This window comes from Bos indicus, chromosome 28, assembly GCF_029378745.1.
Source record: "Bos indicus isolate NIAB-ARS_2022 breed Sahiwal x Tharparkar chromosome 28, NIAB-ARS_B.indTharparkar_mat_pri_1.0, whole genome shotgun sequence".
Classification (NCBI taxonomy): domain Eukaryota; kingdom Metazoa; phylum Chordata; class Mammalia; order Artiodactyla; family Bovidae; genus Bos; species Bos indicus.
Genome location: NC_091787.1, coordinates 13,018,782 through 13,045,146, shown reverse-complemented (window position 1 = coordinate 13,045,146; position 26,365 = coordinate 13,018,782). Strand labels below are relative to the sequence as shown.

Here is a 26,365-nt window from a genome sequence, read left to right as displayed (position 1 = left end):
GAATGTGTCTGTTAAGATTTTCTATTTCTCCTGGATCAGTTTTGGAAAGTTACACATTTACAAGAATTTGTCCATTTCTTCCAAGTTGTCCATTTCATTGGCATATAGTTGCTGATAGTAGTTTTATGATCTTTTATATTTCTGTTGTCTGTTGTGATTTCTCCATTTTCATTTCTAATTTTGTTGATTCTTCTCGCTTTGTGTCTTGATGAGTCTGGCTAATGGTTTGTCTATTTTGTTTATCCTCCCAAAGAACCAGCTTTTAGCTTTGTTTATTTTTGTTATGGTCTCTTTTGTTTCTTTTGTATTTATTTCTGCCCTAATTTTTGTGATTTCTTTCCTTCTACTAACCATGGGGTTCTTCATTTCTTCCTTTTATAATTGCTTTAGGTGTAGAGTTAGGTTATTTATTTGATTTCTTTCCTGTTTCTTGAGGTAGGCTTGTATTGCTATGAATCTTCGCCTTAGCACTGCTTTTACTGAATCCCATAGTTTTGGGTTGTTGTGTTTTTAGTTTCATTTGTTTCTATGCATATTTTGATTTCATTTTTTATTTCTTCTGTGATTTGTTGGTTATTCAGAAGTGTTTTGTTTAGCCTCTATATGTTTGTATTCTTCATAGTTTTTTTTTTTCCCCTGTAGTTGACATCTAATCTTACCTCACTGTGATCAAAAAAGATGCTTGTTCAGTTCAGTTCAGTCACTCAGTCATGTCCGACTCTTTGTGACCCCAAGAACTGCAGCATCCCAGGCCTCCCTGTCCAACACCAACTCCTGGAGCCCACCCAAACTCATGTCCATTGAGTGAGTGATGCTATCCAACCATCTCATCCTCTGTCGTCCCCTTCTTCTCTTGCCCTCAATCTTTCCCAGCATCAGGGTCTTTTCAAATGAGTCAGCTCTACCCATCAGGTGGCCAAAGTATTGGAGTTCCAGCTTCAACATCATTCTTTCCAATGAACACCCAGGACTGATCTTCTTTAGGATGGACTGGTTGGATCTTGCAGTCCAAGGGACTCTCAAGAGTCTTCTCCAACACCACAGTTCAAAAGCATCAATTCTTCGGTGCTCAGCTTTCTTTATAGTGCAACTCTCACATTCATACATGACCACTGGAAAAACAATAGCCTTGACTAGATGGACCTTTCTCAGCAAAGTAATGTCTCTTCTTTTTAATATGCTGTCTAGGTTGGTCATATCCTTCCTTCCAAGGAGTAAGCATCTTTTAATTTCATGGCTGCAATCACCATCTACATTGATTTTGGAGCCCCCCAAAATAAAGTCAGCCAGTATTTCCACTGTTTCGCCATCTATTTGCCATGAAGTGATGGGACCAGATGCCATGATGTTAGTTTTCTGAATGTTGAGCTTTAAGCCAACTTTTTCACTCTCCTCTTTCACTTTCATCAAGAGGCTGTTCACTATCTGCCATAAGGTGGTGTCATCTGCATATCTGAGATTATTGATATTTCTCCTGGCAATCTTGATTCCAGCTTGAGCTTCCTCCAGCCCAGCATTTCTCATATTGTAGTCTACATAGAAGTTAAATAAGCACAGTGACAGTATAAAGCCTTGATGTACTCCTTTCCCTATTTGGAACCAATCTATTGTTCCATGTCTGGTTCTAACTGTTACTTCCTGACCTGCATACAAATTTCTCAAGAGACAGGTCAGGTGGTCTGGTATTCCCATCTCTTTCAGAATTTTCCACAGTTTATTGTGATCCACACAGTCAAAGGCTTGGCATAGTCAATAAAGCAGAAATAAATGTTTTTCTGGAACTGTCTTGCTTTTTCAATGATCCAGCAGATGCTGGCAATTTGATCTCTGCTTCCCCTGCCTTTTCTAAAATCAGCTTGAATATCTGGAAGTTCATGGTTCATGTATTGCTGAAGCCTGGCTTGGAGAATTTTGAGCATTACTTTACTAGCATATGAGATGAGTGCAATTGTGCGGTAGTTTGAGCATTCTTTGGCATTGCCTTTCTTTGGGATCAGAATGAAAACTGACCTTTTCCAGTCCTGTGGCCACTGCTGAGTTTTTCAAATTTGCTGGCATATTGAGTGTGGCACTTTCACAGCATCATCTTTCGGGATTTGAAATAGCTCAACTGGAATTCCATCACCTCCACTAGCTTTGTTCGTAGTGATGCTTTCTAAGGCCCACTTGACTTCACATTCCAGGATGTCTGGCTGTAGGTGAGTGACCACAACATTGTGATTAACTGGGTCGTGTAGATCTTTTTTGTACAGTTCTTCTGTGTATTCTTGCCATGTCTTCTTAATATCTTCTTCTGTCAGGTCTGTACCATTTCTGTCATTTAATGAGCACATCTGTGCTTGAAATGTTCCCTTGGTATCTCTAATTTTCTTGAAGAGATCTCTAGTCTTTCCCATTCTATTGTTTTCCTCTATTTCTTTGCACTTATTGCTGAGAAAGGCTTTCTTATCTCTCCTTGCTATTCCTTGGAACTCTGCATTCAAATGTGTATATCTTTCCTTTTCTCCTTTGCTTTTCACTTTTCTTCCATTCACAGCTGTTGGTAAGGCCTCCTCAGACAGTCATTTTGCTTTTTTGCATTTCTTTTTCCTGGGGATTGTCTTGATCCCTGTCTCCTGTACAAAGTTGTGAACCTCCATCCATAGTTCATCAGGCACTCTATCAGATCTAGTGTCTTAAATCTATTTCTCACTTCTACTGTATAATCATTAGGGATTTGATTTAGGTCATAACTGAATGGTCTAGTGGTTTCCCCCACTTTCTTCAATTTAAGTCTGAATTTGGCAATAAGTTCATGATCTGGGCCACACTCAGGTCCTGGTCTTGTTTTTGCTAACTGTATAGAGCTTCTCCATCTTTGGCTGCAAAGAAAATAATCAGTCTGATTTTGGTGTTGGCCATCTGGTGATGTCCATGTGTAAAGTCTTCTTTTGTGTTGTTGGAAGAGGGTGTTTGCTATGACCAGTGCGTTCTCTTGGCAAAACTCTATTAGCCTTTGCCCTGCTTCATTCTGTACTCCAAGGCCAAATCTGCCTCTTACTCCAGGTGTTTCCTGACTTCTCTCCTTTGCATTCCAGTCCCTTATAATGAAAAGGATATCTTCTTTGGGGTTAGTTCTAAAAGGTCTTGTAGGTCTTCATAGAACCATTCAACTTCAGCTTCTTCAGTGTTACTTGTCGGGGCTTAGACTTGTTTACCATGATATTGAATGGTTTGCCTTGGAAACGAACAGAGCTTATTCTGTAATTTTTGAGATTCCATCCAAGTACTGCATTTCGGACTCTTTTGTTGACTATGATGGCTACTCCATTTCTTCTAAGGGATTCCTGCCCACAGTAGTAGATAAAATGGTCATCTGAGTTAAATTCACCCATTCCAGTCCATTTTAGTACGCTGATTCCTAGAATATCGACGTTCACTCTTGCCACTTCCTGTCTGACCACTTCCAATTTGTCTTGATTCATGGGCCTAACATTCCAGGTTCCTATGCAGTATTGCTCTTTACAGCATTGGACCTTGCTTCTATCACCAGTCACACCCACATCCAGGTGTTGTTTTTGCTTTGGCACCATCCCTTCATTCTTTCTTAAGTTATTTCTCCACTGATCTCCAGTATCATATTGGGTACCTATCGACCTGGGGAATTCATCTTTCAGTGTCCTATCTTTTTGCCTTTTCATACTGTTCATGGGGTTCTCAATGCAAGAATACTGAAGTGGTTTACCATTCCCTTCTCCAGTGGTTCACATCCTGTCAGACCTCTCCACTATGACCCATCCATCTTGGGAGGCTCCACATGGCATGGCCTAGTTTCATTGAGTTAGACAAGGCTGTGGTCCGTGTGATCAGATTGGCCAGTTTTCTGTGATTGTGCTTTCAGTCTGTCTTCCCTCTGAGGCCTTCTCTCAGCGCCTACCATCTTACTTGGGTTTCTTTTACCTTGCACGTGGGGTATGTCTTCATGGCTGCTCCAGCAAAGCGAAGCCACTGCTCCTGACCTTGGACGTGGGGTATGTCCTCACAGTGCGGCTCCTTACCTTGGATGTGGGGTTATCTACTCTTTGCTCCTTGCCGCTCCTGTGCCGTGCAGCTGCCGCTCACAGCTCCTGCACCAAAGATACTTGAGATGATTTCAATTTTTTTGAATTTACCAAGGTTAGATTTATGGCCCAGGATGTGATCTGTCCTGGAGAAGGTTCCATGTGCACTTGAGAAAAAGGTGAAATGCATTATTTTAGGGTGAAATGTCCTATAGTTATCAATTAGGTCTAACTGGTCCATTGTATCATTTAAGCATGTGTTTCCTTGCTAATTTTCTGTATAGTTGATCTATCCATAGGTGTGAGTGAGGTGTTAAAGTCTCCCACTCTTACTGTGTTACTGTTAATTTCCCCTTTCATATTTGTTAGCATTTGCCTTACATATTGGAGAAGGCAATGGCAACCCACTCCAGTACTCTTACCTGGAAAATCCCACGGACAGAGGAGCCTGGTAGGCTGCAGTCCATGGGGTCACTAAGAGTCAAACACAACTGAGCGACTTCACTTTCACTTTTCACTTTCATGCATTGGAGAAGGAAATGGCAACCCACTCCAGTGTTCTTGCCTGGAGAATCCCAGGGACAGGGGAGCCTGGTGGGCTGCCATCTGTGGGGTCGCACAGAGCTGGACACAACTGAAGCGACTTAGCAGCAGCAGCAGCCTTACATATAGTGGTGCTCCTATGTTGGGTGCATATATATTTATAATTGTTATATCTTCTTCTTGGACTGATCCTTTGATCATTATGTAGTGTCCTTCTCTGTCTCTTTTCATGACCTTTATTTCAAAGTCTATTTTATCTGATATGAGTATTGCTACTTCTGCTTTCTTTTGGTCTCCATTTGCATGAAATACCTTTTTCCAGCCCTTCAGTTTCAGTCTGTATGTGTCCCTAGGTTTGAAGTGGGTCTCTTGTAGACAGCATATATAGGGGTCTTGATTTTGTATCCATTCAGCCAGTCTTTGTCTTTTGATTGGGGCATTCAACCCATTTACATTTAAGGTAATTATTAAAAAGTATGATCCTGTTGCCATTTACTTTGTTGTTTTGGGTTCAGGTTTATAAACCTTTTCTGTGTTTCCTGTCTACAGAAGATCCTTTAGCATTTGTTGGAGAGCTAGTTTGGCGGCACTGAATTCTCTCAGCTTCTGCTTGTCTCTAAAGCTTTTGATTTCTCCTTCATATTTGAATGAGATCTTTGCTGGGTACAGTAATCTGGGTTGTAGGTTTTTCTCTTTCATCACTTTAAGTATGTCCTGCCATTCCTTTCTGGCTTGAAGAGTTTTTATTGAAAGATCAGCTGTTATCCTTATGGGGATCCCCTTGTGGATTAATTGTTGTTTTTCCCTTGCTGCTTTTAATATTTGTTCTTTGTGTTTGATCTTTGTTAATTTGATTAATATGTGACTTGGGGTGTTTTGCCTTGGGTTTATCCTGTTTGGGACTCTCTGGGTTTCTTGGACCTGGGTGGCTATTTCCTTCCCCATTTTAAGGAAGTTTTCAACTATTATCTCCTCAAGTATTTTCTCATGGCCTTTCTTTTTGCCTTCTTCTTCTTCTGGGACTCCTATGATTCGAATATTGGGGCATTTGACATTATCCCAGAGGTCTCTGAGGTTGTCCTCATTTCTTTTCTTTTTTCCTCTCTGCTTCATTTATTTCCACCATTCTATCTTCCACCTCACTTATCCTATCTTCTGCCTCAGTTATTCTACTATTGGTTCTGAAAGGTTGTTCCTGAATGAAAAGACACCGGGATTCTTGGCCTCCAGAGAAGAATTCAATCTGGGGCCAGAGACGAGGCTTGATCGCTCAGAGCTTTTGTGTAATAAAGTTTTATTAAAGTATAAAGGAGATTGAGAAAGCTTCTGACATAGGCATCAGAAGGGGGCAGAAAGAATACCCCCTCCCCCCCTCGCTAGTCTTCAGCTGGGTGTTATATAGTCACTAGCAGTCTGTTAATGAAAGAAAGGAATGTCTTAAAACTCAGAATGGCACCAGGCCCCTCACCCATAAGATGCATTTTGGGATAATCTTGGCACCAGATGATTCATCCTAGGCCATAAAATGATTAACTTGAATCTTGTAGAAGGGCAGATTACCATACAAATAGTTTCGTTTACATAGATTAGGGGAACAATATCTGAGTATAACATACTGGTTTGTCAAGTAGGTTCTGAGCCATTAGGTGGAACCAACTTGAAGACAGAGTCTGGGGTAAATGCATAGTACATTAACATAGCTTAAGACAAACATTTCCATAAGGAAAATGCATTGGTTAACTCCAGGTTTGAGAATAGTTAACTTCAAGTGAAACCAGGTGTCATTATGGCAACACAGTATTTTAATAGAAACCTTTTAAATTTGTATAGAGAAGAAAAAAATATCGCTAGTTTGTTTCCTCCTGCTGCTTAAGAGAGAGAAAAATGTCTGACACTTGCAGGCTGTTTCCTCCCTGTGGAGACCCCTGGCCTTCCTGCCTGTTACCCTCTCAGTTCCCTCCAGAGTGCTTTTGATCTCAGCTATTGCATTATTCATTATTGATTGATTTTTAAAAAAAAATTTTTCTAGCTCCTTGTTTAACTTTTCTTGCATCTTCTCAATCCTTGTCTCCAGACTATTTATCTGTAACTCCATTTTGTTTTCAAAATTTTGGATCATTTTTTCTATCATTATTCTGAATCCTTTTTCAGTTAGACTCCCTATTTCCTCCTCTTTTGTTTGGCTTAGTGGGCTTTTATCATGTTCCTTTACCTGCTGAATATTTCTCTGCCTTTTCATCTTGTTTAGGTTGCTTTGTTTGGTGTGGCCTTTCTGTATGCTGAAGTTTGTGGCTCCTCTTTATTGTGGATGTTCCTCCCTGTAGGTGGGGTTGGATGAGTGGCTTGTCAAGGTTCCTGGTTAGGGAAGCTTGCGTCGGTGTTCTGGTGGGTGGAGCTGGATCTCTTCTCTCTGGAGTGCAATGAAGTGTCCAGTAGTGAGTTTTGAGGTGTCTGTGGGTTTGGTGTGACTTTTGGCCGCCTGTATTTTTGTGCTCAGGTTTATGTTCCTGCTTTGTTGGAGAAGTAGCTTGGTGTGTCTTGCTCTGAAACTTGTTGGCTCTTGGGTGGAGTTTGGTTTCAGTGTAGGTATGGAGGCTTTTGGATGAACTTTTGTCAATTAATGGTCCCTGGAGTCAGGAGATTTCTGGTGATCTCAAGTTTTGGATTTAGTCCTGGCTTTCCATCTTATACTTGTAGTAGCCTCAAGACTTCTCCATCCATACAGCACTGATGAAAAAACACCTAGGTTAATGGTGAAAAGATTCTCCACAGTGAGGGACACCCAGAAAGGTTCACAGAGTTACATGAAGAAGAAAGAGGGAAGAAGGAGGTAGAGGTGACTAAGAGGAGAAGAGGGGGAATCAAAAAGGGAGAGAGCAGTCTAGCCGGTAATCAATTCCCTATTTGCTCTCCACAGTCTGGAACACTCAGAGAGGTTCATGGAGTTCCATAGAGAAGAGAAGAGGGAGGAAGAGTATAGAGGTGACCAGGAGGAGAGGAGGGGGAGTCAAAAGGAGAGAGACCAGTCTATCCTGTGATCAGTTCCCTAAGTTTTCTCCACAGCCCGGGACATCCAAAGAAATTCACAGAGTTAAGTAGAGAAGAGAAGGGGTAGGGAGTAGATAGAGGTGACCTGGGGGAGAGAAAGGAGAGGAATCACACTCCTAAGTAAAAATGGGTACTGAAGATTGGATTTTTAAAGGTACAATTTTGATAACAATTACTAAAAAGCCAATATTAAAAATCTAGGGTAGAGGTTAGACTCTCAAAAATACAATATTAAAAAAAAATTGCAAAAGTTATATAAAAAATGATATTTGCTTTAAAAATAGGGTCTTTTTTTTCAAGGTTAATAGTAGATTTTAAAAATGAAAATTAAAGGATTATTAAAGAACTTAAAAAATTTAAAAAGAAATTTAAAAATGATAATAGTAAAATATATCTAGGAATTCCTCTGGAGCTGTTGAGGGAAGTGGGTGGTCAGTTCAGTTTCAGATAGTTCCTTGTTCCACCTTATACTTCTTCTCAAAGTCTACAGGTCCCTTCCAACGTAGCCAGTGTTAACTACAGGGTTTTACTGTGTTGCACCTGTCACTTCCAGAGCCATTCCCTCTTCTTGGTTTATTTTGGCTACCTCTCTTTGCAAGTCTCTTCCTTATCTAACTTCTGCCCTGACACAAGGGGGCAAAGGTGGTCATTTATTTAGGCTCACTTGTTCAAATGTGCTACAGGGAGGGAGGAACACTGCAAACAAATACCATTTGCATGTGTGGGGAGTGCTCGCAGTGTCTGGGTCACACTGTGTTTGCCCCCACTCACGGCGTGTGTGTTTTCCTGGTCTACGCTGCTTAGGCTCCAGGTTGCTCTGCCGGGGAACTTTCTGGGGTGGGCCCTGGGTTGCATGCACTTCCCAGATCTACACAGCTCAGGCTCAGGTTCTCAGGTACTCCACAAAGGCACAGACTCAGTTGTGCCTGCATTTTGTGCCCTTCCCAGGTCCAAGCAGCTCAGGCGACCAGGTGTTTGGCGAGCACACACTCCTCTGGTGCCATGCGTCTTATCACCTCCCCGGTCCCAGCCGCTTGGTTTTCTGGGTGTGCAGCTACATCTCAGGTGTGCCATGTGTCTCTTCTGGGAAGCTGATCTCTGGCTGCGACCCTCCTGATGTGTGTTAGCTGTCTAGGATCCCAGGAAGACTTGGTTAGCAACTGAGAACCTCCTCGCAGTTTGGTAGAGGTTGCCCCTTTCTTTCCTTCCAGCTCTGGCTGGCACCCACCTGCCTCTGTGCCTCCAGTGGGGGATGGGCCGGTCCGCAGTGGGCTAGCTCTCCTCTGGTATTCGCTTAGTCCTTTGTTCTGTGTGCCGCCTGGCAGTGCCTTAGGTTAGAGCTTTTTGTGGGAAAGTACTCTTTTTCTCTCTTTCCTTCCTTTTTTTTTTTTTTTTTTCCCTCTGTCTATCTCACAGTTTGGGTTGCTATCTCAGGTTAGCTCCATCAGATTGCCCTCAGGGCATTCAGGCCCGATCCTTACCCTAAGCAGTGCGGCCCGCACCTCCCTGTTCAGTCCCCGCTTGCTGGTGGAGGACACGAGTGTCTGGGCTACTTCTCCTCTGGGAGTTGTAGTTAGACCTGTAATCTGTGGGGTTTATTTTTTCTCCCGGTTATGTTACTCTCTGAGATTCCAAAACTCCCCACAGACCCGCCAGTAAGAGGGTCTCCTGGTGTTTGGAAACTTCTAAGACTCCCTCCTTGGGATGGGTCACCGTCCCTACCTCTTTTGTCTCTCTTTTTACCTTTTATATTTTGTCCTACCTCCTTTCAAAGACAATTGAAGACCCAGCTGCCTTTCTGGATGCCTGGTGTCCTCTGCCAGCCTTCAGAAGTTGTTTTGTGGTATTTGCTCAGCATTCAAATCATCTTTCGATGAATTTGTTGGGGAGAAAGTGGTCTCCCCATCCTATTCCTCCACCATCTTAGGACTGCACCCCTGTCTCTGCTTTTCAACACACTGTCTAGGTTTGTTATAGCTTTCCTGCCAAGAAGCTTTCTGATTCCTTGCCTGCAGTCACCATGTAAGGTTTACCTTGCAGTCTAAGTCCTATAGCTTTATTTTGCTACTTCAGCTATTGCCTTTGGTCATGGCATCTGCACGTACATTTTAGATTCAGACTTGTTAATTTCCAACAACAAACCTGCTGTGGATTGGTGATTAGTTTTGTACTACATTAGCCATTCAGTTTAGGGAGAAGACAGTTTTCAAATCAATGCTAAGTAAATGTTTTATTTTTGCTGTTTTGGATTTGTTTTTGCAGGTGTCTTTCTCCCCCTTCTTCTTTTATTTCTTGTGATTTGATGACTAACTTTAGTGTTGTGCTTAGATTCCTTTTTTAAAGTATCTGTTGTAGATTTTTGGTTTGCAGTTATAATGAGGTTTTGATATACCAGACTGTCTATAAACAGGATTGTTTTAAGTTGCTCATCTTGTAATTTCAGATTCACTTCCAATATCTTGCATTTGTGCTCTGGTCTTTTCACAGTTATACGTTTTCATGTCATATTTGTGTGCAAATAAATGATTTCCTACCTTTAGTGTGTTTCCCTTTACTGGTGAGCTTTTCCATTCATAATTTTCTTATTTCTAGTTGTGGCGTTTCTTTCTTCCCCACCTGGAGAAGTTCCTTTAGTATTTGCTGCAAAGCTGGTCTGGTGGTACTGAATTATCTTTTATATTATTGGTCATAGATTGTTCCCTTTCATAACTTTAAATACATTGTGTTACTCCCTTCTAGCTTGCACAGTTTTTGCTGAGAAATCAGCTCATGACTTTATGGGAGTTGCCCTGTATGTTCCTTGTTGCTTTTAATATTTTTTATCTTTAATTTTTGTCAGTTCGATTACTGTGTGTCTTGGCATATTTCTCCTTGGGTTCATCCTGCCTGAGACTGCCTGCTTCCTGGACTTGGGTGACTGTTTTTTTTCCCCCATGCTAAGGAAGTTTCCAGTAGTTACTTCTTCAAGTATTTCCTCAGATCCTTTCTCTTTCTCTGGACCCCTACAATGTGAACGTTTGTGCATTTAATGTCCCAGAGATCTCTAAGGCTGTTCTCATTCCTTTTAATTCCTTTGTCTTTATTCTATTCCATGGCAGTGATTTCTAGTGTTCTCTTTTCCAGGCCACTGATCTGTTCTGTTTTTCTATTGATTATTTCTAGTGTATTTTTCATTTCAGTTTTTCTATTGTTCATCTTTTTTCTTTAGTTCTTCTACATCTTTGATAAACATTTCTTGTATCTGCTGTATCTGTGCCCCCATTATTTTTCTGAGATCTTGGATCATCTTTACTATTGTTACTCTGAATTTTTTTCAGGTAGGTTGTCTATCTCCACTTCACTTAGTTGATTTTCTGAAGCTTTATCTTGTTCCTTCATCTGGGACATATTCCTCTGCTGTCAGATTTTCTGACACTGTCATTTCCATTCCACAGGCTGCAGGATTGTAGTTTTTCTGGCTTCTGCTGTGTGCTCCCTGATGGATGAGGCCAAGAGACTTATGTAGGCTCTCTGGGGGGGGGGGGGGGGGCGGGCGGCGGCGGGGGGGGAGTTATTGGTAACTGCCTACTGATGGATGGAGCTAGGTCTTGTCCCTCTGGTGGAAAGGGCAGTGTCAGGGGATGTTTATTGGATAGCTCTTTATTCAGGAAGGCTTTGAGCAGCCTGTCTGGTGATAGGAGGGGCTGTGTTCCCACCTTGTTGGTAGTTTCGCCTAAGAGATCCTAGCACTGGAACCTGCCGGTTGTTGTCTTGGTGAAAAATGGAAACCTCCAGTGGCACCAGTGGGTATTCACCAGAACTGCTACTACCAGTGTCCTTGTCCCTGCAACGAGCCACAGCCATCCCCTGCCTCAGCAGGAGACCCTCCAATACTAATGGTTAAGTCTAGCGCAGTCTCTTATGAGGTCACTGCATTTCCCCTGAGTCCTGCTGTGTATAAAGACCCTATGTGTGCCCTCTAGGAGTGCAGTTTGTTCCCCCAGTACTGTGTAATTTCTGTGATCAAATCCTGCTAGCTGTCAAAACCAGATTCTCTGGAGACTATTCCTCCCAATGCCAGAAACCCAGGCTGGGGAGCCAGGTGTGGGGCTCAGAAGTTCTACTCCTGTGGTATGTTTTCTAGTTTGTGGGTCACCCACCTGGCATGTATGGGATTTGATTTTATCATGATTGCACCCTTCCTACCATTGTGTTGTGGATTTGGATGTAGGGTATCTTTTTTGTTTGGTTCCAGTGTTTTTTTTGTCAGTGGTTTTTTAGCAGTTAGTTTTGATGTTGATGTTTCTGTAAGAAGGGGTGAGTTCATGTCATTCTGCTCCTCCATATTTAACCTTTCATTTTGTCTTTAAATGTCTCAATTTTGTGATACACTGTTAAATTATTATTTCTGGAACTGTTGTAGGGCTGCTGTATGTCTAGTGACTTGAAAATAATTATTTCCTTTATTTTTCTTTACCCACTTTTGTCAGGCAGAATAAATCTGGTCTGTGTCACCCTATCCAGGAAGGATACATTTCTCCTGATATTACTTATATTTTCTATTTGTTATTTATACATAAAAATGATTTTTAAATCATTTGCTAATTCACTTCTAATACTTTTCCCATAGACATTGTTAATGTATACAATGGTATCACCTGCAAATAATTCCAGTTTTTGATGCTTTATTTTTATTTGGCCTTAATGACCTAGCTAAAGCATTCAGTCCAGTGTTAAATAGAAGTGGTGGTAACAAGCATTCATATCTATTAATATAAGGAAGAAACATTCCAGTATCTATCTGTTTAGTATGATGTCTGTTGTAAGTTAGCTTTTTGTTTTTAGTTAAGTCTCCTGTTTCTATTTTGAAATCATGAATGTGTGTAAAGTCTTATCATATTTTTCTGTATCTGAGACACTACTATGGCTTCACTTCTTTTTCTGTAATGTGGTAGGCTCTATGTCAGTTAACTTAAAACTTTCAAACATTTGCTTGAGAATTTCAAACTTAAAAAAAGTCACAAGCATAGTACAAAAAACTCACAATTCCCAACTCTGAATTGCATTTCCTCCACCTACCCCTTACACTTGCTTGAACTCTATCTCTATACACAAATTACTTTTTCCTTTCTAACGCATTTGAAAATAAGCTGCACATGAAACTTCATTTTGCCTATACACCTGAGTGTGTATGTTCCCCAAACAAAACACTTACCTACAGACCCAAGTGTGAAAATAAACACTGTTGCCTATCTAGTCTACACTCTTAATTTTTAAATTTTTCCAACTATTCTGTTTTTACCTTACGAAAATTGAAGTATATTTGCTTTACAATGTTGTGTTATTTCCTGATGTACAACGTATATACCCTTGCTCTTGGACCTCCCATTCCCCCATCCTGGTCATCACAGAGCAGTGAGCTGAGCTCCCTGTGCTACACTGTGCAGGTCTCACTAGCTACGTATTTTTATACATAAGTGTGTTTATGTCAGACCTAATTTCCCAATTCATCCCACTGTCCAATTACCTGCCTGTGTCCATACATCCATTCTCCATGTCTATGTCTTTATTTTTGCCCTAGAACTAGGTTCATCTGTACAATTTTTCTGGATTCCACGTACATACGTTAATATGCGACATTAGTTTTTTCTGACTTAACATCACTATGTATGACAGACTGTCGACTCCCACATCTCTCCAGATGACTCAATTCTGTTTCTTTTTATGGCTGAGTAATATTCCATTGTACCACCTATTCTTTCATCTGTCGATGGACACTTAGGTTATTGCTGTGTTCTGAGTATTGTACATAGTACTGCAGTGAACACTGTGTCTTTCTGAATTATGGTTTTCTAAGGGTCTATGCCCTGTTGTGGGATTGCTGGGTCAAATGGTAGTTCTACTTTTACTTTTTTAAAGAACCTCCATACTGTTCTCCATAGTGGCTGTATCAGTTTACAGTCCTGCCAAAACTGCAAGAGGGTTCTGTTTTCTCCACACTTATTTGTAGACTTTATGATAATGGTCTGACCCATATGAGGTGATACGTCACTGCAGTTTTGATTTCTCTTTCTCTAATAATTAGTGATGTTGAGCATCTTTTCATGTGCCTCTTGGCCATCTGTATGTCTTCTTTGGCACGTGTGTGTGTGCTCGGTCATCTCCAACTCTTTGCGACCACATGGATTACAGCCCACAGGTTTCTCTATCCATGGGATTTTCCAGGCAAGCATACGGAAGCAGGTTGCCATTTTTTCCTCCAGGGGAATCTTCACAACCCAGGGATTGAACCTGTATCTCTTTGCATTGGCGGGCAGATTCCTTACCATTGCACCACTTTTGGGGAAGCCCATGTCTTCTTTGGAGAAAAGTCTATTTAGGTCCTCTGCCCATGTTTTGATTAGGTTGTTTGTTTTATACTGAGCTGCATGAGCTGTTCATAAAGTTTGGAGATGAATCCTTTGTCAGTTCCTTCATTTGCAAATATTTTCTCCCATTCTGAGGGTTATCTTTTCTTGTTTATAATTTCCATAAAATTCAATTTGGTCACACTTGTTTTTTTTTTACTTTCTAATGAAAGTAGGAGGTTGGTAAAAAAAAAAAAATCTTGATGTGGTTTATGTCAGAAACTATTGTACCTATGTTTTCCTCTTAAGAGTTTTATAACACCTAAACTTACATTTAGGCCTTTAATCCATTTCTAGTTTACTTTTGTGTATGGTGTTAGGGAGTTCATTCTTTTACATGTATCTGTCTAGTTTAAAAAAATAAATAAATAAACCACTTATTTAAGAGATTGTCTTTTCTCCATTGAATGTTCCTACCTCCTCTGTCCTAAATTCAGTGACCACAAGTGCACAGGTTTATCTCTGGGCTTTCAATCCTGTTTCATTTATATTTGTTCTATGATGCCATTATGGTCTTGATTGCTGTTGCTTTGTAGTATAGTCTGAAGTCAGAGAGCCTCATTTCTCCAGCTCCATTTTTCTTAAGGTTGCTTTGGCTATTTGAGGTATTTTGTGTTTCCATACAAATTTTAAAATTTGTTGTTCTAGTTCTGTGAAAACTTCAAGTGGTAATTTGATAGGCATTGTGTTGAATCTTTAGATTGCTTTGGGTAATATAGTCATTTTGATAATACTGATTCTTCCAATCCAAGAATATGGTATAATCTCTCCATCTATTTGTGTCATCTTTGATTTCTTTCATCAGTTTTTTAAATGGTTTTCTGAGTCTAGGTCTTTTGCTTCCTTGAGTGAGTGAAGTCGCTCACTCATGTCTGACTCTTTGTGACCCCATGGACTGTCCATGGACAGGCTCCTCAGTCCATGGAATTTTCCAGGCAAAGAGTACTGGAGTGGGTTGCCATTTACTTCTCCAGGGGATCTTCCTGACCCAGGGATTGAACCTGGGTCATCCGCATTGTAGGCAGACACTTTACCATCTGAGCCACTGGGGAAGCCCTTTCCTTCCTTACAGAGCTGTATTCCTACATATTTTATTCTTTTCTGGGGATGATAAATTGTATTATTTCCATAATTTTTCTTTCTGATCTTTCATTCTTATTGTATAGGAGAGCAGATTTCTTTGCATTAATTTTGTACCCTGCAACTTTACCAAACTCATTGATTAGCTCTGGTAATTTTCTGGTAGCATGTTGAAGATTTTCTACATATAGTATGTCATCTGGAAAAAGTGACAGTTTTACTTTTTTTCCAATTTGGATTCCATTTCTTTCTTTATTTGATTGCCTTGGCTAGGATGTCTAAAACCATGTTGAATAAGAGTGGTGAGAGTAGATATCCTTACATCCTTATTGTGTACTTCCTTGTCTTCTTTCTGATATTAGAGGAAATATTTTCAGTATCTCACCATCGAGAATCATGTTTGTTCTAGGTTGGTTGTGTTTATGGCCTTTACTATGCTGAGGTAGTTTCCCTTTTTGCCCACTTTCTGGCGAGCTTTTTTTTTTTTTAAATCATAAATGCTGTTGAATTTTGTTAAAAGCTTTTACTTCATCTATTTAATTTTTAAATACAGTGTAGCACATTGATTTGTGTGTTTTGTGACGAGTTCTTGCAATCCTGAGATAAATCCCACTTGATCATGGTGTGTGATCCTTTGAATGTGTTGTTGGATTCTGTTTGCCATTATTTTGCTGAATAATTTTTTATCTGTGTTAATCAGTGATATTTTTATATCTGTTCATCAGTGTCATTGATGTCATTTTCTTTTTTGTGTGTGTGTGTGTTTTTTTTTTTTGCCTGATTTTGGTATCAGAGTGATGTCAGCCTTGTAGAATGAATTTGGTAATGTGCCTCCCTCTGCAATTTTCAGAAAGACTTTGTGAATAAGTATTAACTCTTCTCTAAATGTTTGCTAGAATTTGCCTGTGAAACCATCTTTTCCTGGACTTTTGTGTGTTGGAAGACTTTTAAACTATACTTTCAATTTCATTACTTGTGATTGGTCTGTTTCCCAATCTGGGAAAATCCTAACCTGGTTCAGTCATAAAAGGTTATACCTTTCCAAGAATTTGTCCATTTCTTCCAGATTGTTGATTTTATTGGCATATAGTTGCTTGTAATAGTCTCTTATGATCCTTTGCATTTTTGCAGTGTCAGTAGTAATTAATCCTTTTTCATTTCTGATTTTCTTGATTTGAATCCTCCCCTTCCTTTTTTTTTTCCCCCTAGATCAGTATGGCTAAAGGTTTATCAGTTTTGTCTTCTCAAAGAATCAACTTTTATTGTTCTTTGCTATTGTTTTCTTCATTTCTATTTCATTTCTGCTATGAACTTTCTTTCCTTCTACTGACTTTGGGTTTTGCTCTTCTCTAGTTGCTCTAGGTGTGAAGTTAGATTGAGATTTTTGTTTCTTGACATGAGATGGAATTATTATAAACTTCTTAGAACTTTTTTTGCTCCATCACTTAGGTTTTGTATCATCGAGTTTTTATTGTAATTTGTGTATTTTTTATTTCCTCTTTGATTTCTTTGGTAATCTCTTGGTTATTTAGCAATGCAGTGTTCAGCCTCCATGTTTGTATTTTTTTAGTTTTCCTATAACTTGATTTCTAATCCCATAGCGTTGTGGTCAGAAAAATTGCTTGATAAAATTTCAATTTTCTTAAATTTTCTGGGGCTTGATTTGGGACAGAAGATGTGATTTTATTCTGGAGAATGTTTCATGTGCACTTGAGAAGAAAGTGTACTCTGCCACTTTCAAGTGGTGTATTGTGTAATATAAATTAAATCTATCTGGTCTGTTGTGTCAGTTAAAACTGTATTATTTTGTCTGGATGATCTGTCCATTGGTGTAAGTGGGGTGTTAAAGTCTCCCACTACTGTGTTACTGCCAATTTCCCCTTTTATGGCTGTTAGCATTTACTTTATGTATTGAGATGCTCCTAATTGTTGTATCTTTCTTGGATTGCTCCCTTGATCACTGTGTAATGTATTTACTTATAACATTCTTTAAAGTCTGTTCCATCTGATATGAGTATTGCTATGCCTGCTTTCTTTTTGATTCAGGTTTAAATGGAATATCTTTTTAAATCCTCTGACTTTCAATCTGTATGTGTCCCTAGGTCTACAGAGGGTCTCTTGTAGATGGCATATATACAGGTCTATATTTGCATCCATTCTGCCAGTTTGTATACCTGATTAGTATTTTGTGGGGAAATACTTAGAGATTATGCCAGTATTCTGTCCTTCATTAAGCTTCTACATACAAAGTAGTAGACTATGTATGTTCAGGCCCTCTCAGCTGACAGATCCATAAAACACACACACACACACACACACACACACACACACACACACACACACACAAAACCACTAATATAACTATTTCTGTGTATTTAAAATATGAGTTACAGTCCAGTGCAACCCTCCAAGACGTTTTCTAGCTTGTTTCCATTTTAACAGATACCTTTTCCAACAGTGAGGAATTTGACTTTAAACATCTTCCACACATTTACTTATCTGCCCAATGTTACCAACACATCAGCCATGCTGTCTTTTTCACCTGCACTCAGAACTCTTGATACACGTGGACAGAACACCTTTCTTATCCCCGATGGCAGACTTGTGGGGAGGCCTGTAGGAGGGCCAGCAGACATTTGAATTCCTTACAACCACTGATTCCAGTTCACATCTAATACCTTAAATTGGAAGGAACAGCACACTGAGCATTGGCCATACTGTATAAATGCTCTGTCTAAATGCAGGCATTCTCCACATTTCACTGATTGATTAGACTAGGTTTAACCTAGAGCTTCTTTCCATTTAAAACAGAAGTATTTTTCTGGTAATTACTGTCTGATGTCCACTGAGATGCTACTTCAGACGTTTCACACAACTGCAATAAAAGTATCACCTCAAAGTAAATGCTTTCCTATAATTTCCTATAGTTTGTGCATTTTCTCTGGCCTGTGGATGAAGTCTTTTCTACAAATACTGATAGAGGGTTTACCTTGATTTCTCTGATATTTAGTGACGTGTAGTTTGGGGCAGAAGGTTCCCTGTATTCATTCACCAATAGGTCTTCTCTATTCTGAGCTTAATTCCAGTAGAAGATTTTTCTATGTCCTGAATATCTTCATATTATTTGCTCCCTTCTCTAAGTTATTTATTTGCTCCCCTCTGTAAGTTAGCTGCTGTATTTTAAGAACTGACTTTAGACCAAAGGTGTTCTCAAAATCCTAACAGATTTTTCTCCCCACTTGTTCTTTGTTCTATAAACTGTTAACTTCACCCAGAGTGATTTCCCTCATTATACCTATAGGGTTTCTTCTCACATGTGTTCTCTGATGTACAGTAAGTTTTGACTTCACATAGAATGATTTTCTGCAAACATTACATTCATAGGGTTTCTCCCCTGTGTGTGTTCTGTGATGTGCAATGAGTTTTGACTTTTCACAGAATGATTTTCCACATTCATTACATTCATAGGGTTTCTGTCTTACATGAGTTCTCTGATAAACAATTAGAGCTGACTGCTGACGGAAATTTTTTCCACATTCAGTGTATTCATAGGGCTTCTCACCTGTATGAGTTCTCAAATGTTTAGTGAGAGTTGACTTCTCAGAGAAAGATTTCCCACATTCACTACATTCGTAAGGTTTTTCTTCTGTGTGAGTTCTTTGATGTTTAATTAGGTCGGATTTTCTTAGGAAGGCCTTCTCACATTCATAACATTCATAGGGCTTCTCCCCTGTGTGTGTCTTCTGATGTACAGTAAGGACTGACTTAAATGAGAAGGCCTTCTGACATTCATGACATTCATATGGTTTCTCCCCTGTGTGTGTTCTATGGTGTTGGGTGAGGGTTGACTTTTCACTGAAGGATTTTCCACATTCTTGACATTCATAAGGTTTCTCCCCTGTATGAATTCTCTGATGTTTAATGAGATCTGAATTCTTGTAGAAACTTTTCCCACATTCATGACATTCATAGGATTTCTCCCCTGTGTGGGTTCTCTGATGTTTTGTGTGGGCTGATTTCTGCTTGAATGTTTTTCCACATTCATAGGGTTTTTCTCCTGTGTGTATGCTCTGTTGTGCACCAAAGACTATGGTTCCACATTCATTATATTTAATTATATTGTCAATTGAGTAGGTCGTCTGAATTGGAGTCAGGTCTGCCTTTTGGCTCGAAGGGTCAACACTATGTTCAAAGAGAATGGAGTCCTCAAAGAAATTTTCTCCACATTCATTAAATTCATAGTGATTCTCTTTTGGATGTGTTCTTTGAGCAATGAGAGGTGAAATATCACAGGTTTTTCTGTATTCGGTGTATTCACAGGTGTTTTGTCCTGTGTAAGGTTTCTTAAGTTTAACAAAGAGTGAATTCACATGGAAAGCTTTCCTACATTCATTGTATTCAAAAGGTTGCTCCAAAATTTGAATTTTTTGATGCTGAACAGAGTCTTCATTAAGACAGAGGCCATTCTCATTTTTATTATATTCATAAGACTTCTCTCCATAATGAATTCTTTCATGCTTGTCATCATGGGACCATTTTCTACCTTTGTTAAAGTCAAACTTCTTTCTGCTGTTGTTAATTAATTCTGAAATAGAGGGACAAGAAAGATTAGTTCACAAGGATATTTAGAGGAAACAGTATTAGGTTTGGGGTAGTTGGTCATTTTAGGTCCTAATCTCTTCATGCCTAGAGTATGACAACAGTGTATACATCCAATTTCATCTCTTTTTCAATTCTACCCAGGAGCAACAAGTCCATATTCTAAAAGCACTGATTCATAAAGGAACAGTACTAAAACCCATGCAATTCTGTTTCTAGCTCTGATTCATGATGAATAAAAATATGCGACAAAAGAGCACGGCAGTGAACCACTCTTGCCGCAGGATCAGACTCACAGCTCTATTCTAGTCAGTGTGTGTGTGCTCATGTGCACGCTCAGTCGTGAAAAACTTTTTGCAACCCCATGGACTGTAGCCCACCAGGCTCCTCTGTCCATGGCATTTTCTGCAAGAATACTGGAGCAGGTTGCCATTTCCTCCACTGGGGGATTGTTATGTTCTCTTTATTATAATACATCAGAGTTACTCATCAGGAGACCTCTCCTGACCATCAAACCCTGTTTCAATCCCTTCTGGCTTTTCCCCCAAATAAATCTCAATCCTGCTTTCACATACATGTTTCAACATCTCTGTATACCATGAAAATGATAAAATTCTAAACCTGGTCCTAAAATTTCATTATCTTTAACCTTACGATTTTTTTGGTTATGTGTACCTGTGTTTACTCCTCTGCTATCTATAATCCTATATGAGTGAGTGATAGTTACTCAGTCATGCCTGACTTTTTGCAACCCCCTGGACTGTAGCCTGCCAGGCTCCTCTGTCCATGGAATTCTCCTGGCAAGGTTACTGGAATGGGTTGCCATTTTCTTCTCCAATAATTCTCTATATTCTTGAGTTTAATGTCCTAAGTGAAAACTCATTTATAATTTTACTTTATTGTAATACAGCTGATTTACAGTGCTGTGTTAGTTTCTGGTATACAGGAAAGTGACTCAGTTATACATATTCTTTTTCATATTCATTTCCATTGTAGTTTATTACAGCATACTGAATATAGGACCTTGTTATTTATTCTACATATAACAGTTTCTATATGCTAAGTCAAAACTTCCAATGCATCCCTTCCCTATCCCTCTAGCCTTTGGCAGTCACAAGTATGTTCTCTGCGTCTGTTTCATAGATAAGCTTGTTGGTGTTGTATTTTAGATTCTGAACAAAAGTGGTATCATATGGTGTTTGTCTTCCTGACTTACTTAATATGATAATATCTGCTGCTGCTAAGTCGCTTCAGTTGTGTCCGACTCTGCGACCCCATAGACGGCGGCCCACCAGGCTCCCCTGTCCCTGGGATTCTCCAGGCAAGAACACTGGAGTGGGTTGCCATTTCCTTCTCCAATGCGTGAAAGTGAAAAGTGAAAGTGAAGTCGCTCAGTCGTGTCTGACTCTTAGCGACCCCATGGACTGCAGCCTACCAGGGTCCTCCATCCATGGGATTTTCCAGGCAAGAGTACTGGAGTGGGGTGCCATGATAATATCTAGGTCCATCCATATTCCTAAAAGTGGTTATTTCCCTTCTTTTTTATGGCTGAGTAATCTTTGGCCACCTCATGTGAGGAGTTGACTCATTGGAAACGACTCTGATGCTGGGAGGGATTGGGGGCAGGAGGAAAAAGGGACGACAGAGGAGATGGCTGGATGGCACCACTGACTCGATGGATGTGAGTTTGAGTGAACTCCGGGAGTTGGTGATGGACAGGGAGGCCTGGCGTGCTGTGATTCATGGGGTCCCAAAGAGTCGGACACAACTGAGCAACTGAACTGAACTGAATATTTCATTGTATATATGTATCACATCTTTATCCATTTCTCTGTTGATGGACATTCAGGTTGGAAGACTATTTATAATAGTCTTGACTATTATAAATATTGCTGCAGTGAACACTGGGGTACCTGTTTCTTTTTGAATTACAGTTTTCTCTGAATACATGCTCAGGAGTGGGATTGCTGGATCATAGGGTAGTTTTATTTTTTAAGGAACGTCCATACTGTTCCCCATAGGGGCTGTATCAATGTATAGTTGCACCAGCAGTGTAGGAGGGTTCCCTTTTCTCCACACCCTCTCCAGCATTTATTGTTTGTAGACTTTTTGATGGTAGCCATTCTGTGGTGTGAGGTAACACCTCATTGTAGTTTTGATTTGTATTTCCCTAATAATGAGCAATGTTGAGCATCTTTTCATGTGCCTATTGGCCATCTGGATATATTCTTAGGAGAGAGATCTATTTAGCTCTTCAGCCAATTTTTGGTGAGTTGTGTGAGATGTTTGTATACTTCGGAAAATAATTTTTGTTGGTTCTGAAGGGTTTAAGTATCATTGAGACAGTTTTTTAGCCATCATTTTACAAACATTGAATGAATATACATTTCTCCAGGTAAGCCCAGCTGTTTAACCCCATAAATTGCTTTTTCATCTACTGTCATCCACTCCTCACTGTTCCCCTAGTTCTGTCTTCTCTGTGTGTTCCAGCCCACCCACCTTTAGATGTATAGGTGTATGGGACTGTCTGGTGTCCTGTTGTGTTGGGCAGAGGAATTTGGTGGTTTACAGATTTTACTGCTTGTAGATTGAAGGCAAATAACAAAACAAATATCTCAACTATAACCATAGTGACATCACTCAAAAGGGTAATTTTTAAAAACAGCTTGTGTTGTTTTGTGGATACTGCATCAGACTATATGGTATAAATTAGTTTGTCCTAAACCCTAGAGAAAGTCATCTTAATCAGGGAAAGAAGTTTTTGTGGGTGAAAATTTAGTGTTCATGCCTAGAATCTTATACTACCGGAGACAGAACAAGTTCCCGTGATGGATAATTTTTGCCTTTGGGGGCATTAAAAGGCTTAGGTTGTCAGGGAAGGTAGTATACAAAGGAGACCACATGACCAAGGTGGTCTTCAGATGGAGCTACTTTGGGAGATGCCTTTTGGAAAAGTAATAGAGTTTTCTAATGAGTTCCCATTGAAATCTGTTGCCTGACCCATTAGAAGCTGATAATGGGTCTCTAGCCTAATGCACCTACTTTTGGGTGGATCACTTGGAATCTACCAGACAACCTGTAAAAAAAAAAAAAACAAGCATAATCTGGGATTATGTTTGTGTGTGTGAAAATCTGGCATTAATTTGTCCTTTAAGTGTGAGCCCTCTGATAACAGGGATAGTTATCAGAATGTTCAAATATTTGTGCAAGCCCCTGATACTGAAAGAAACCTCAGACATGCAGTCTGTAAGCAGTTTTCCTATAGTGTGGTTACTCCATTAGAAAGAGGTGTGAAATTTGTTCTTGAATTTAGCTGAAGAGATTCATGACCCTGCCTCAGCCTAGAAGGCATTTAAACCAGCTTCATTTGGCCAGAATTGTATGTATAGCAAAATGTGGCACTGACTTCATTGCAGTTCAAGGCACAATGTGGGCAAAATACTAATGTATCCTGCTTCACCTGGGTACAGCTAGGCCAGGTAAAACCTTCATTTTAAAGGCTAAAACAAAATGAGAAATGGCTCATTATATAGAAAAATTGGCCTGAAGTCACCTATGGAGAAGTAAAATGAGTGGCACTGTGGGATTCCACAAAATATAATTTTACTTTGCTGCAGTTAGAACTTTGTGAGCGAATATTAACAAAATTTGGAACCTAAATTTTGGAGAGTAATTTATTACATATGGATAGAATGCTAGAGAGATTTCCATTTCAGTGGGGGTGCTTAAACCTGGGACCCTGATGCAATCTTTGGTATAAGGCTGGAGACAAAGTGTTCTTTTTTTTCTTCTTTTTCCCTGAAGAAATTTGTCTACCAAAAAGTTAAGAGAAAGATCTCCAAATCTTCTCTCTCGTCTCTCAGGAGAGGGAGCGCTACCTGTCCCTTCTACAGAACATTGCTCAGATTCATTGTTAGTGTTCTTCACCTGCAATACCAACTTTAGTAGGACTCCTGGCTTTTCTCTCATTGCACCAAGAGAGCAGGTACATCAGACCACATAGTAGTTCATATTAAGAAAATATAATTCATCATTATTCTGTTCCAGAAACTGTATGTACTGTATTTATGATATTGACAAAAATAAATATCTACAATTTAACACTCTGAAAATCTCCACAACTTCAGACCCAAATGGCTTCAGTGGTGAAATTTTCCAAACACCAAAGAATTTATTGTAAAAATCATCAAGAAACAATGTTCTCTTGACTCATCTTATGAAAATAAGTGTATATGCAAAACAGGAAACAAACTTACAGTTGCTTAAGGGGAGACTGAAGGGTGGAGGGACAAATTAGGGGTTTGGTTTAAGAGATACAAACTGTTATGTATAAAACAGATAAGCAACAAGGATATACTGTATAGCACAGAGAATTATATGCATTGTCTTGTAATAACTTATAATGGAGTATAATTTGCAAAAATATTGAATTACTATGTTGTTCACCTGAAACTAATACTGTAAATCAACTAGTTAAAAAGTGTAGTACTATTTTTCAAATACTGAAAAATTCAAAATAAATCTTTTAAAACAAGTATGTTTCAAATATGTACCCCAACTATGTTTCAGTAACAGAATGGAGGGACAAGTTCTGGGATAGTCACAATGGAACACTGCAAAGCAATAAATTACTGATACACGGCATGAATGACACACACAGTGCTGATCCAAAGAAGGCAGACACATTATATAATATATACATAGTGCACGTAGATTTACATATAGTACATACTGTATGACTACAATTATCTGAAGTTAAAAACAGGCAAACTTGATCTATGCTAATAGAAGGGGGAGCAATGTTACTGGGAGGACAACACCAGGGGGCCTTCTGGGGTGATTAAAAAATTGTTCCATATGTTCATCATGATTGACATATGGGTGTCTCTGTATAGACTATTTTATTTACTTGAATGCTTAAACATTTGCATTTAACTCAATATATAATTTATACCTTAAAAGATACCACCATTTTGACACTGGGAAGATATGCATGATTCAATGACACTGAATACTTGAGCCATGTTAATGTGCATTCCAAAGGTCCAAAGCCACAAAAACATGATTCCTGAAGACCCTTTCAACGGTCTTAATCTCTGAACTAACCCTTTGTGATCTTATTTTCTCCTAAACAGCACGGGGCTTATACTCCCACTGACTCTCCCATGTGGGACACTGACTTGAGCACTCTTCCTCCAATATCCATGGCTCCTCTCCTTGCTCCAATTTGAGGATCACTTCTGGCTTAGGGATACAGTACCCTGTTAATGAGGATTATATGACTTGAAATAAATTGGACAGAGCCTTTGAAGGAACATGACAGTGTACTTCAAAGAATATACAATTAAAGAAGGCTCATTTAATCCTATTATGGGGCAGAGGTGGCTCCCCTGGTGGCTCAGAAAGTAAAGAATCAACCTGCAATGTGGGAGATCCGGGTTTGATTCCTGGGTTGGGATGATCCCCTGGAGAAGGGAATGGCAACCCATTCCAGTGTTCTTACCTGGAGAATTCCATGGACAGAGCCTGGGGGACTATTGTCCATGGGGTCACAAAGAGTTGGATATGACTTGGCGTGAGTAGAGGACAACACATTCTTTCTGGTACTCAAAAGGGATAAACTGACCTTGGTCTCTAAATCCCAAACCTAAGTATTATTTTAGTCTACAAAAATCCCACAAGTTTCTATAAGTAAGAAAGGATATGTACACTGGGAGTCTACGTGGGAAATAAGTGCTACCCACCCACTGAGATGAGGTGGCTGTAGTTCTCTAGCATCACATCCCTATACAGCATCCTCTGAGCTGGATCCAGGTGTTGCCACTCCTCCTGAGTGAAACCCACAGTCACATCCCTGAATGACAGTAATCCCTAGAAAACCACACTTTGGCTCAATCTCCAGGGGTGAGAATCAGGTGATTGATGTGGGGGAAGAAAAAGAATTTAAAGACTAATTCTTACCATTTTCCTGTAAAAATGTTAACAAAGGATCTTTACTTTGTAGCTTACACTTTGGAGTTAAAATGTGTATAGTATTACACTTTGTGATTAAACAAAAGAAACCACAGTAGAGATACCGTTGGCAAATTGGTTTATTACTTAATGGAAAAATATCCTCATGCCTTTATATGACTGAAATTGTCCTAGTTTTTGAGAATTCCAAGTTGAATAATTTAGTCTTCCTGGTCTAAACTTATAAGGAAACATATCAAGACATACCTACCATATAACTTAAAGGATTCATATCACAAATACATGCAATGCCGACAGAGATCATAAAGAGATGCTATGCAAGTCCATGTGAGAGTGTCAGCACCCTGGATTTCAATAAGCAGATAACACTTTCAGTGCTTATATAGAAATAGCAGTTTCTTTGCAAATATATGGCAAAACTGCTGGAAAAGAAAATGTGTAGCAAGCCAATGGACTGCACAGCAGGACAGAAGAGCAAGTCTGAAGCTGTGATGAGATGAAGGCTGTAGAAGCAGGGGGAGAGGGTTTGGGGGAAGGAAACCAGGGACTATATTTGGCTTAAATTCTGTTGGTGATCTCCAGATATTTCATCACTCAACCTAATCCATAAAATTCTTGAGCAACCGCTAGTTTTATTTCTCTATAAATTAAATATTATCAATTCACATATAAGAACTCAATTCTGTTCTTACTTTT

The 26,365-nt window shown here is 39.5% G+C and overlaps 1 protein-coding gene and 1 long non-coding RNA gene across 2 annotated transcripts in view; one reads left to right on the top strand and one right to left on the bottom strand.

The window, feature by feature from the left end:
• The window catches only part of LOC109553817 (uncharacterized), a 103,611-nt gene extending 78,588 nt beyond the window's left edge, over window positions 1-25,023 (top strand). The window contains exon 7 of the long non-coding RNA XR_011564625.1: window positions 24,832-25,023. This is a non-coding gene — a long non-coding RNA (uncharacterized lncRNA). The remainder of the gene's footprint in view (window positions 1-24,831) is intronic.
• The window catches only part of LOC109553813 (zinc finger protein 37A-like), a 40,264-nt gene continuing 26,177 nt past the window's right edge, over window positions 12,279-26,365 (bottom strand). Inside the window, 5 exon segments of the mRNA XM_070781896.1 lie at window positions 12,279-18,390; window positions 18,393-19,682; window positions 22,603-22,623; window positions 24,883-24,957; window positions 25,441-25,567. Coding sequence (XP_070637997.1) covers window positions 18,365-18,390; window positions 18,393-19,682; window positions 22,603-22,623; window positions 24,883-24,957; window positions 25,441-25,567 — 1,539 coding nt within the window. The 3' untranslated portion in view covers window positions 12,279-18,364.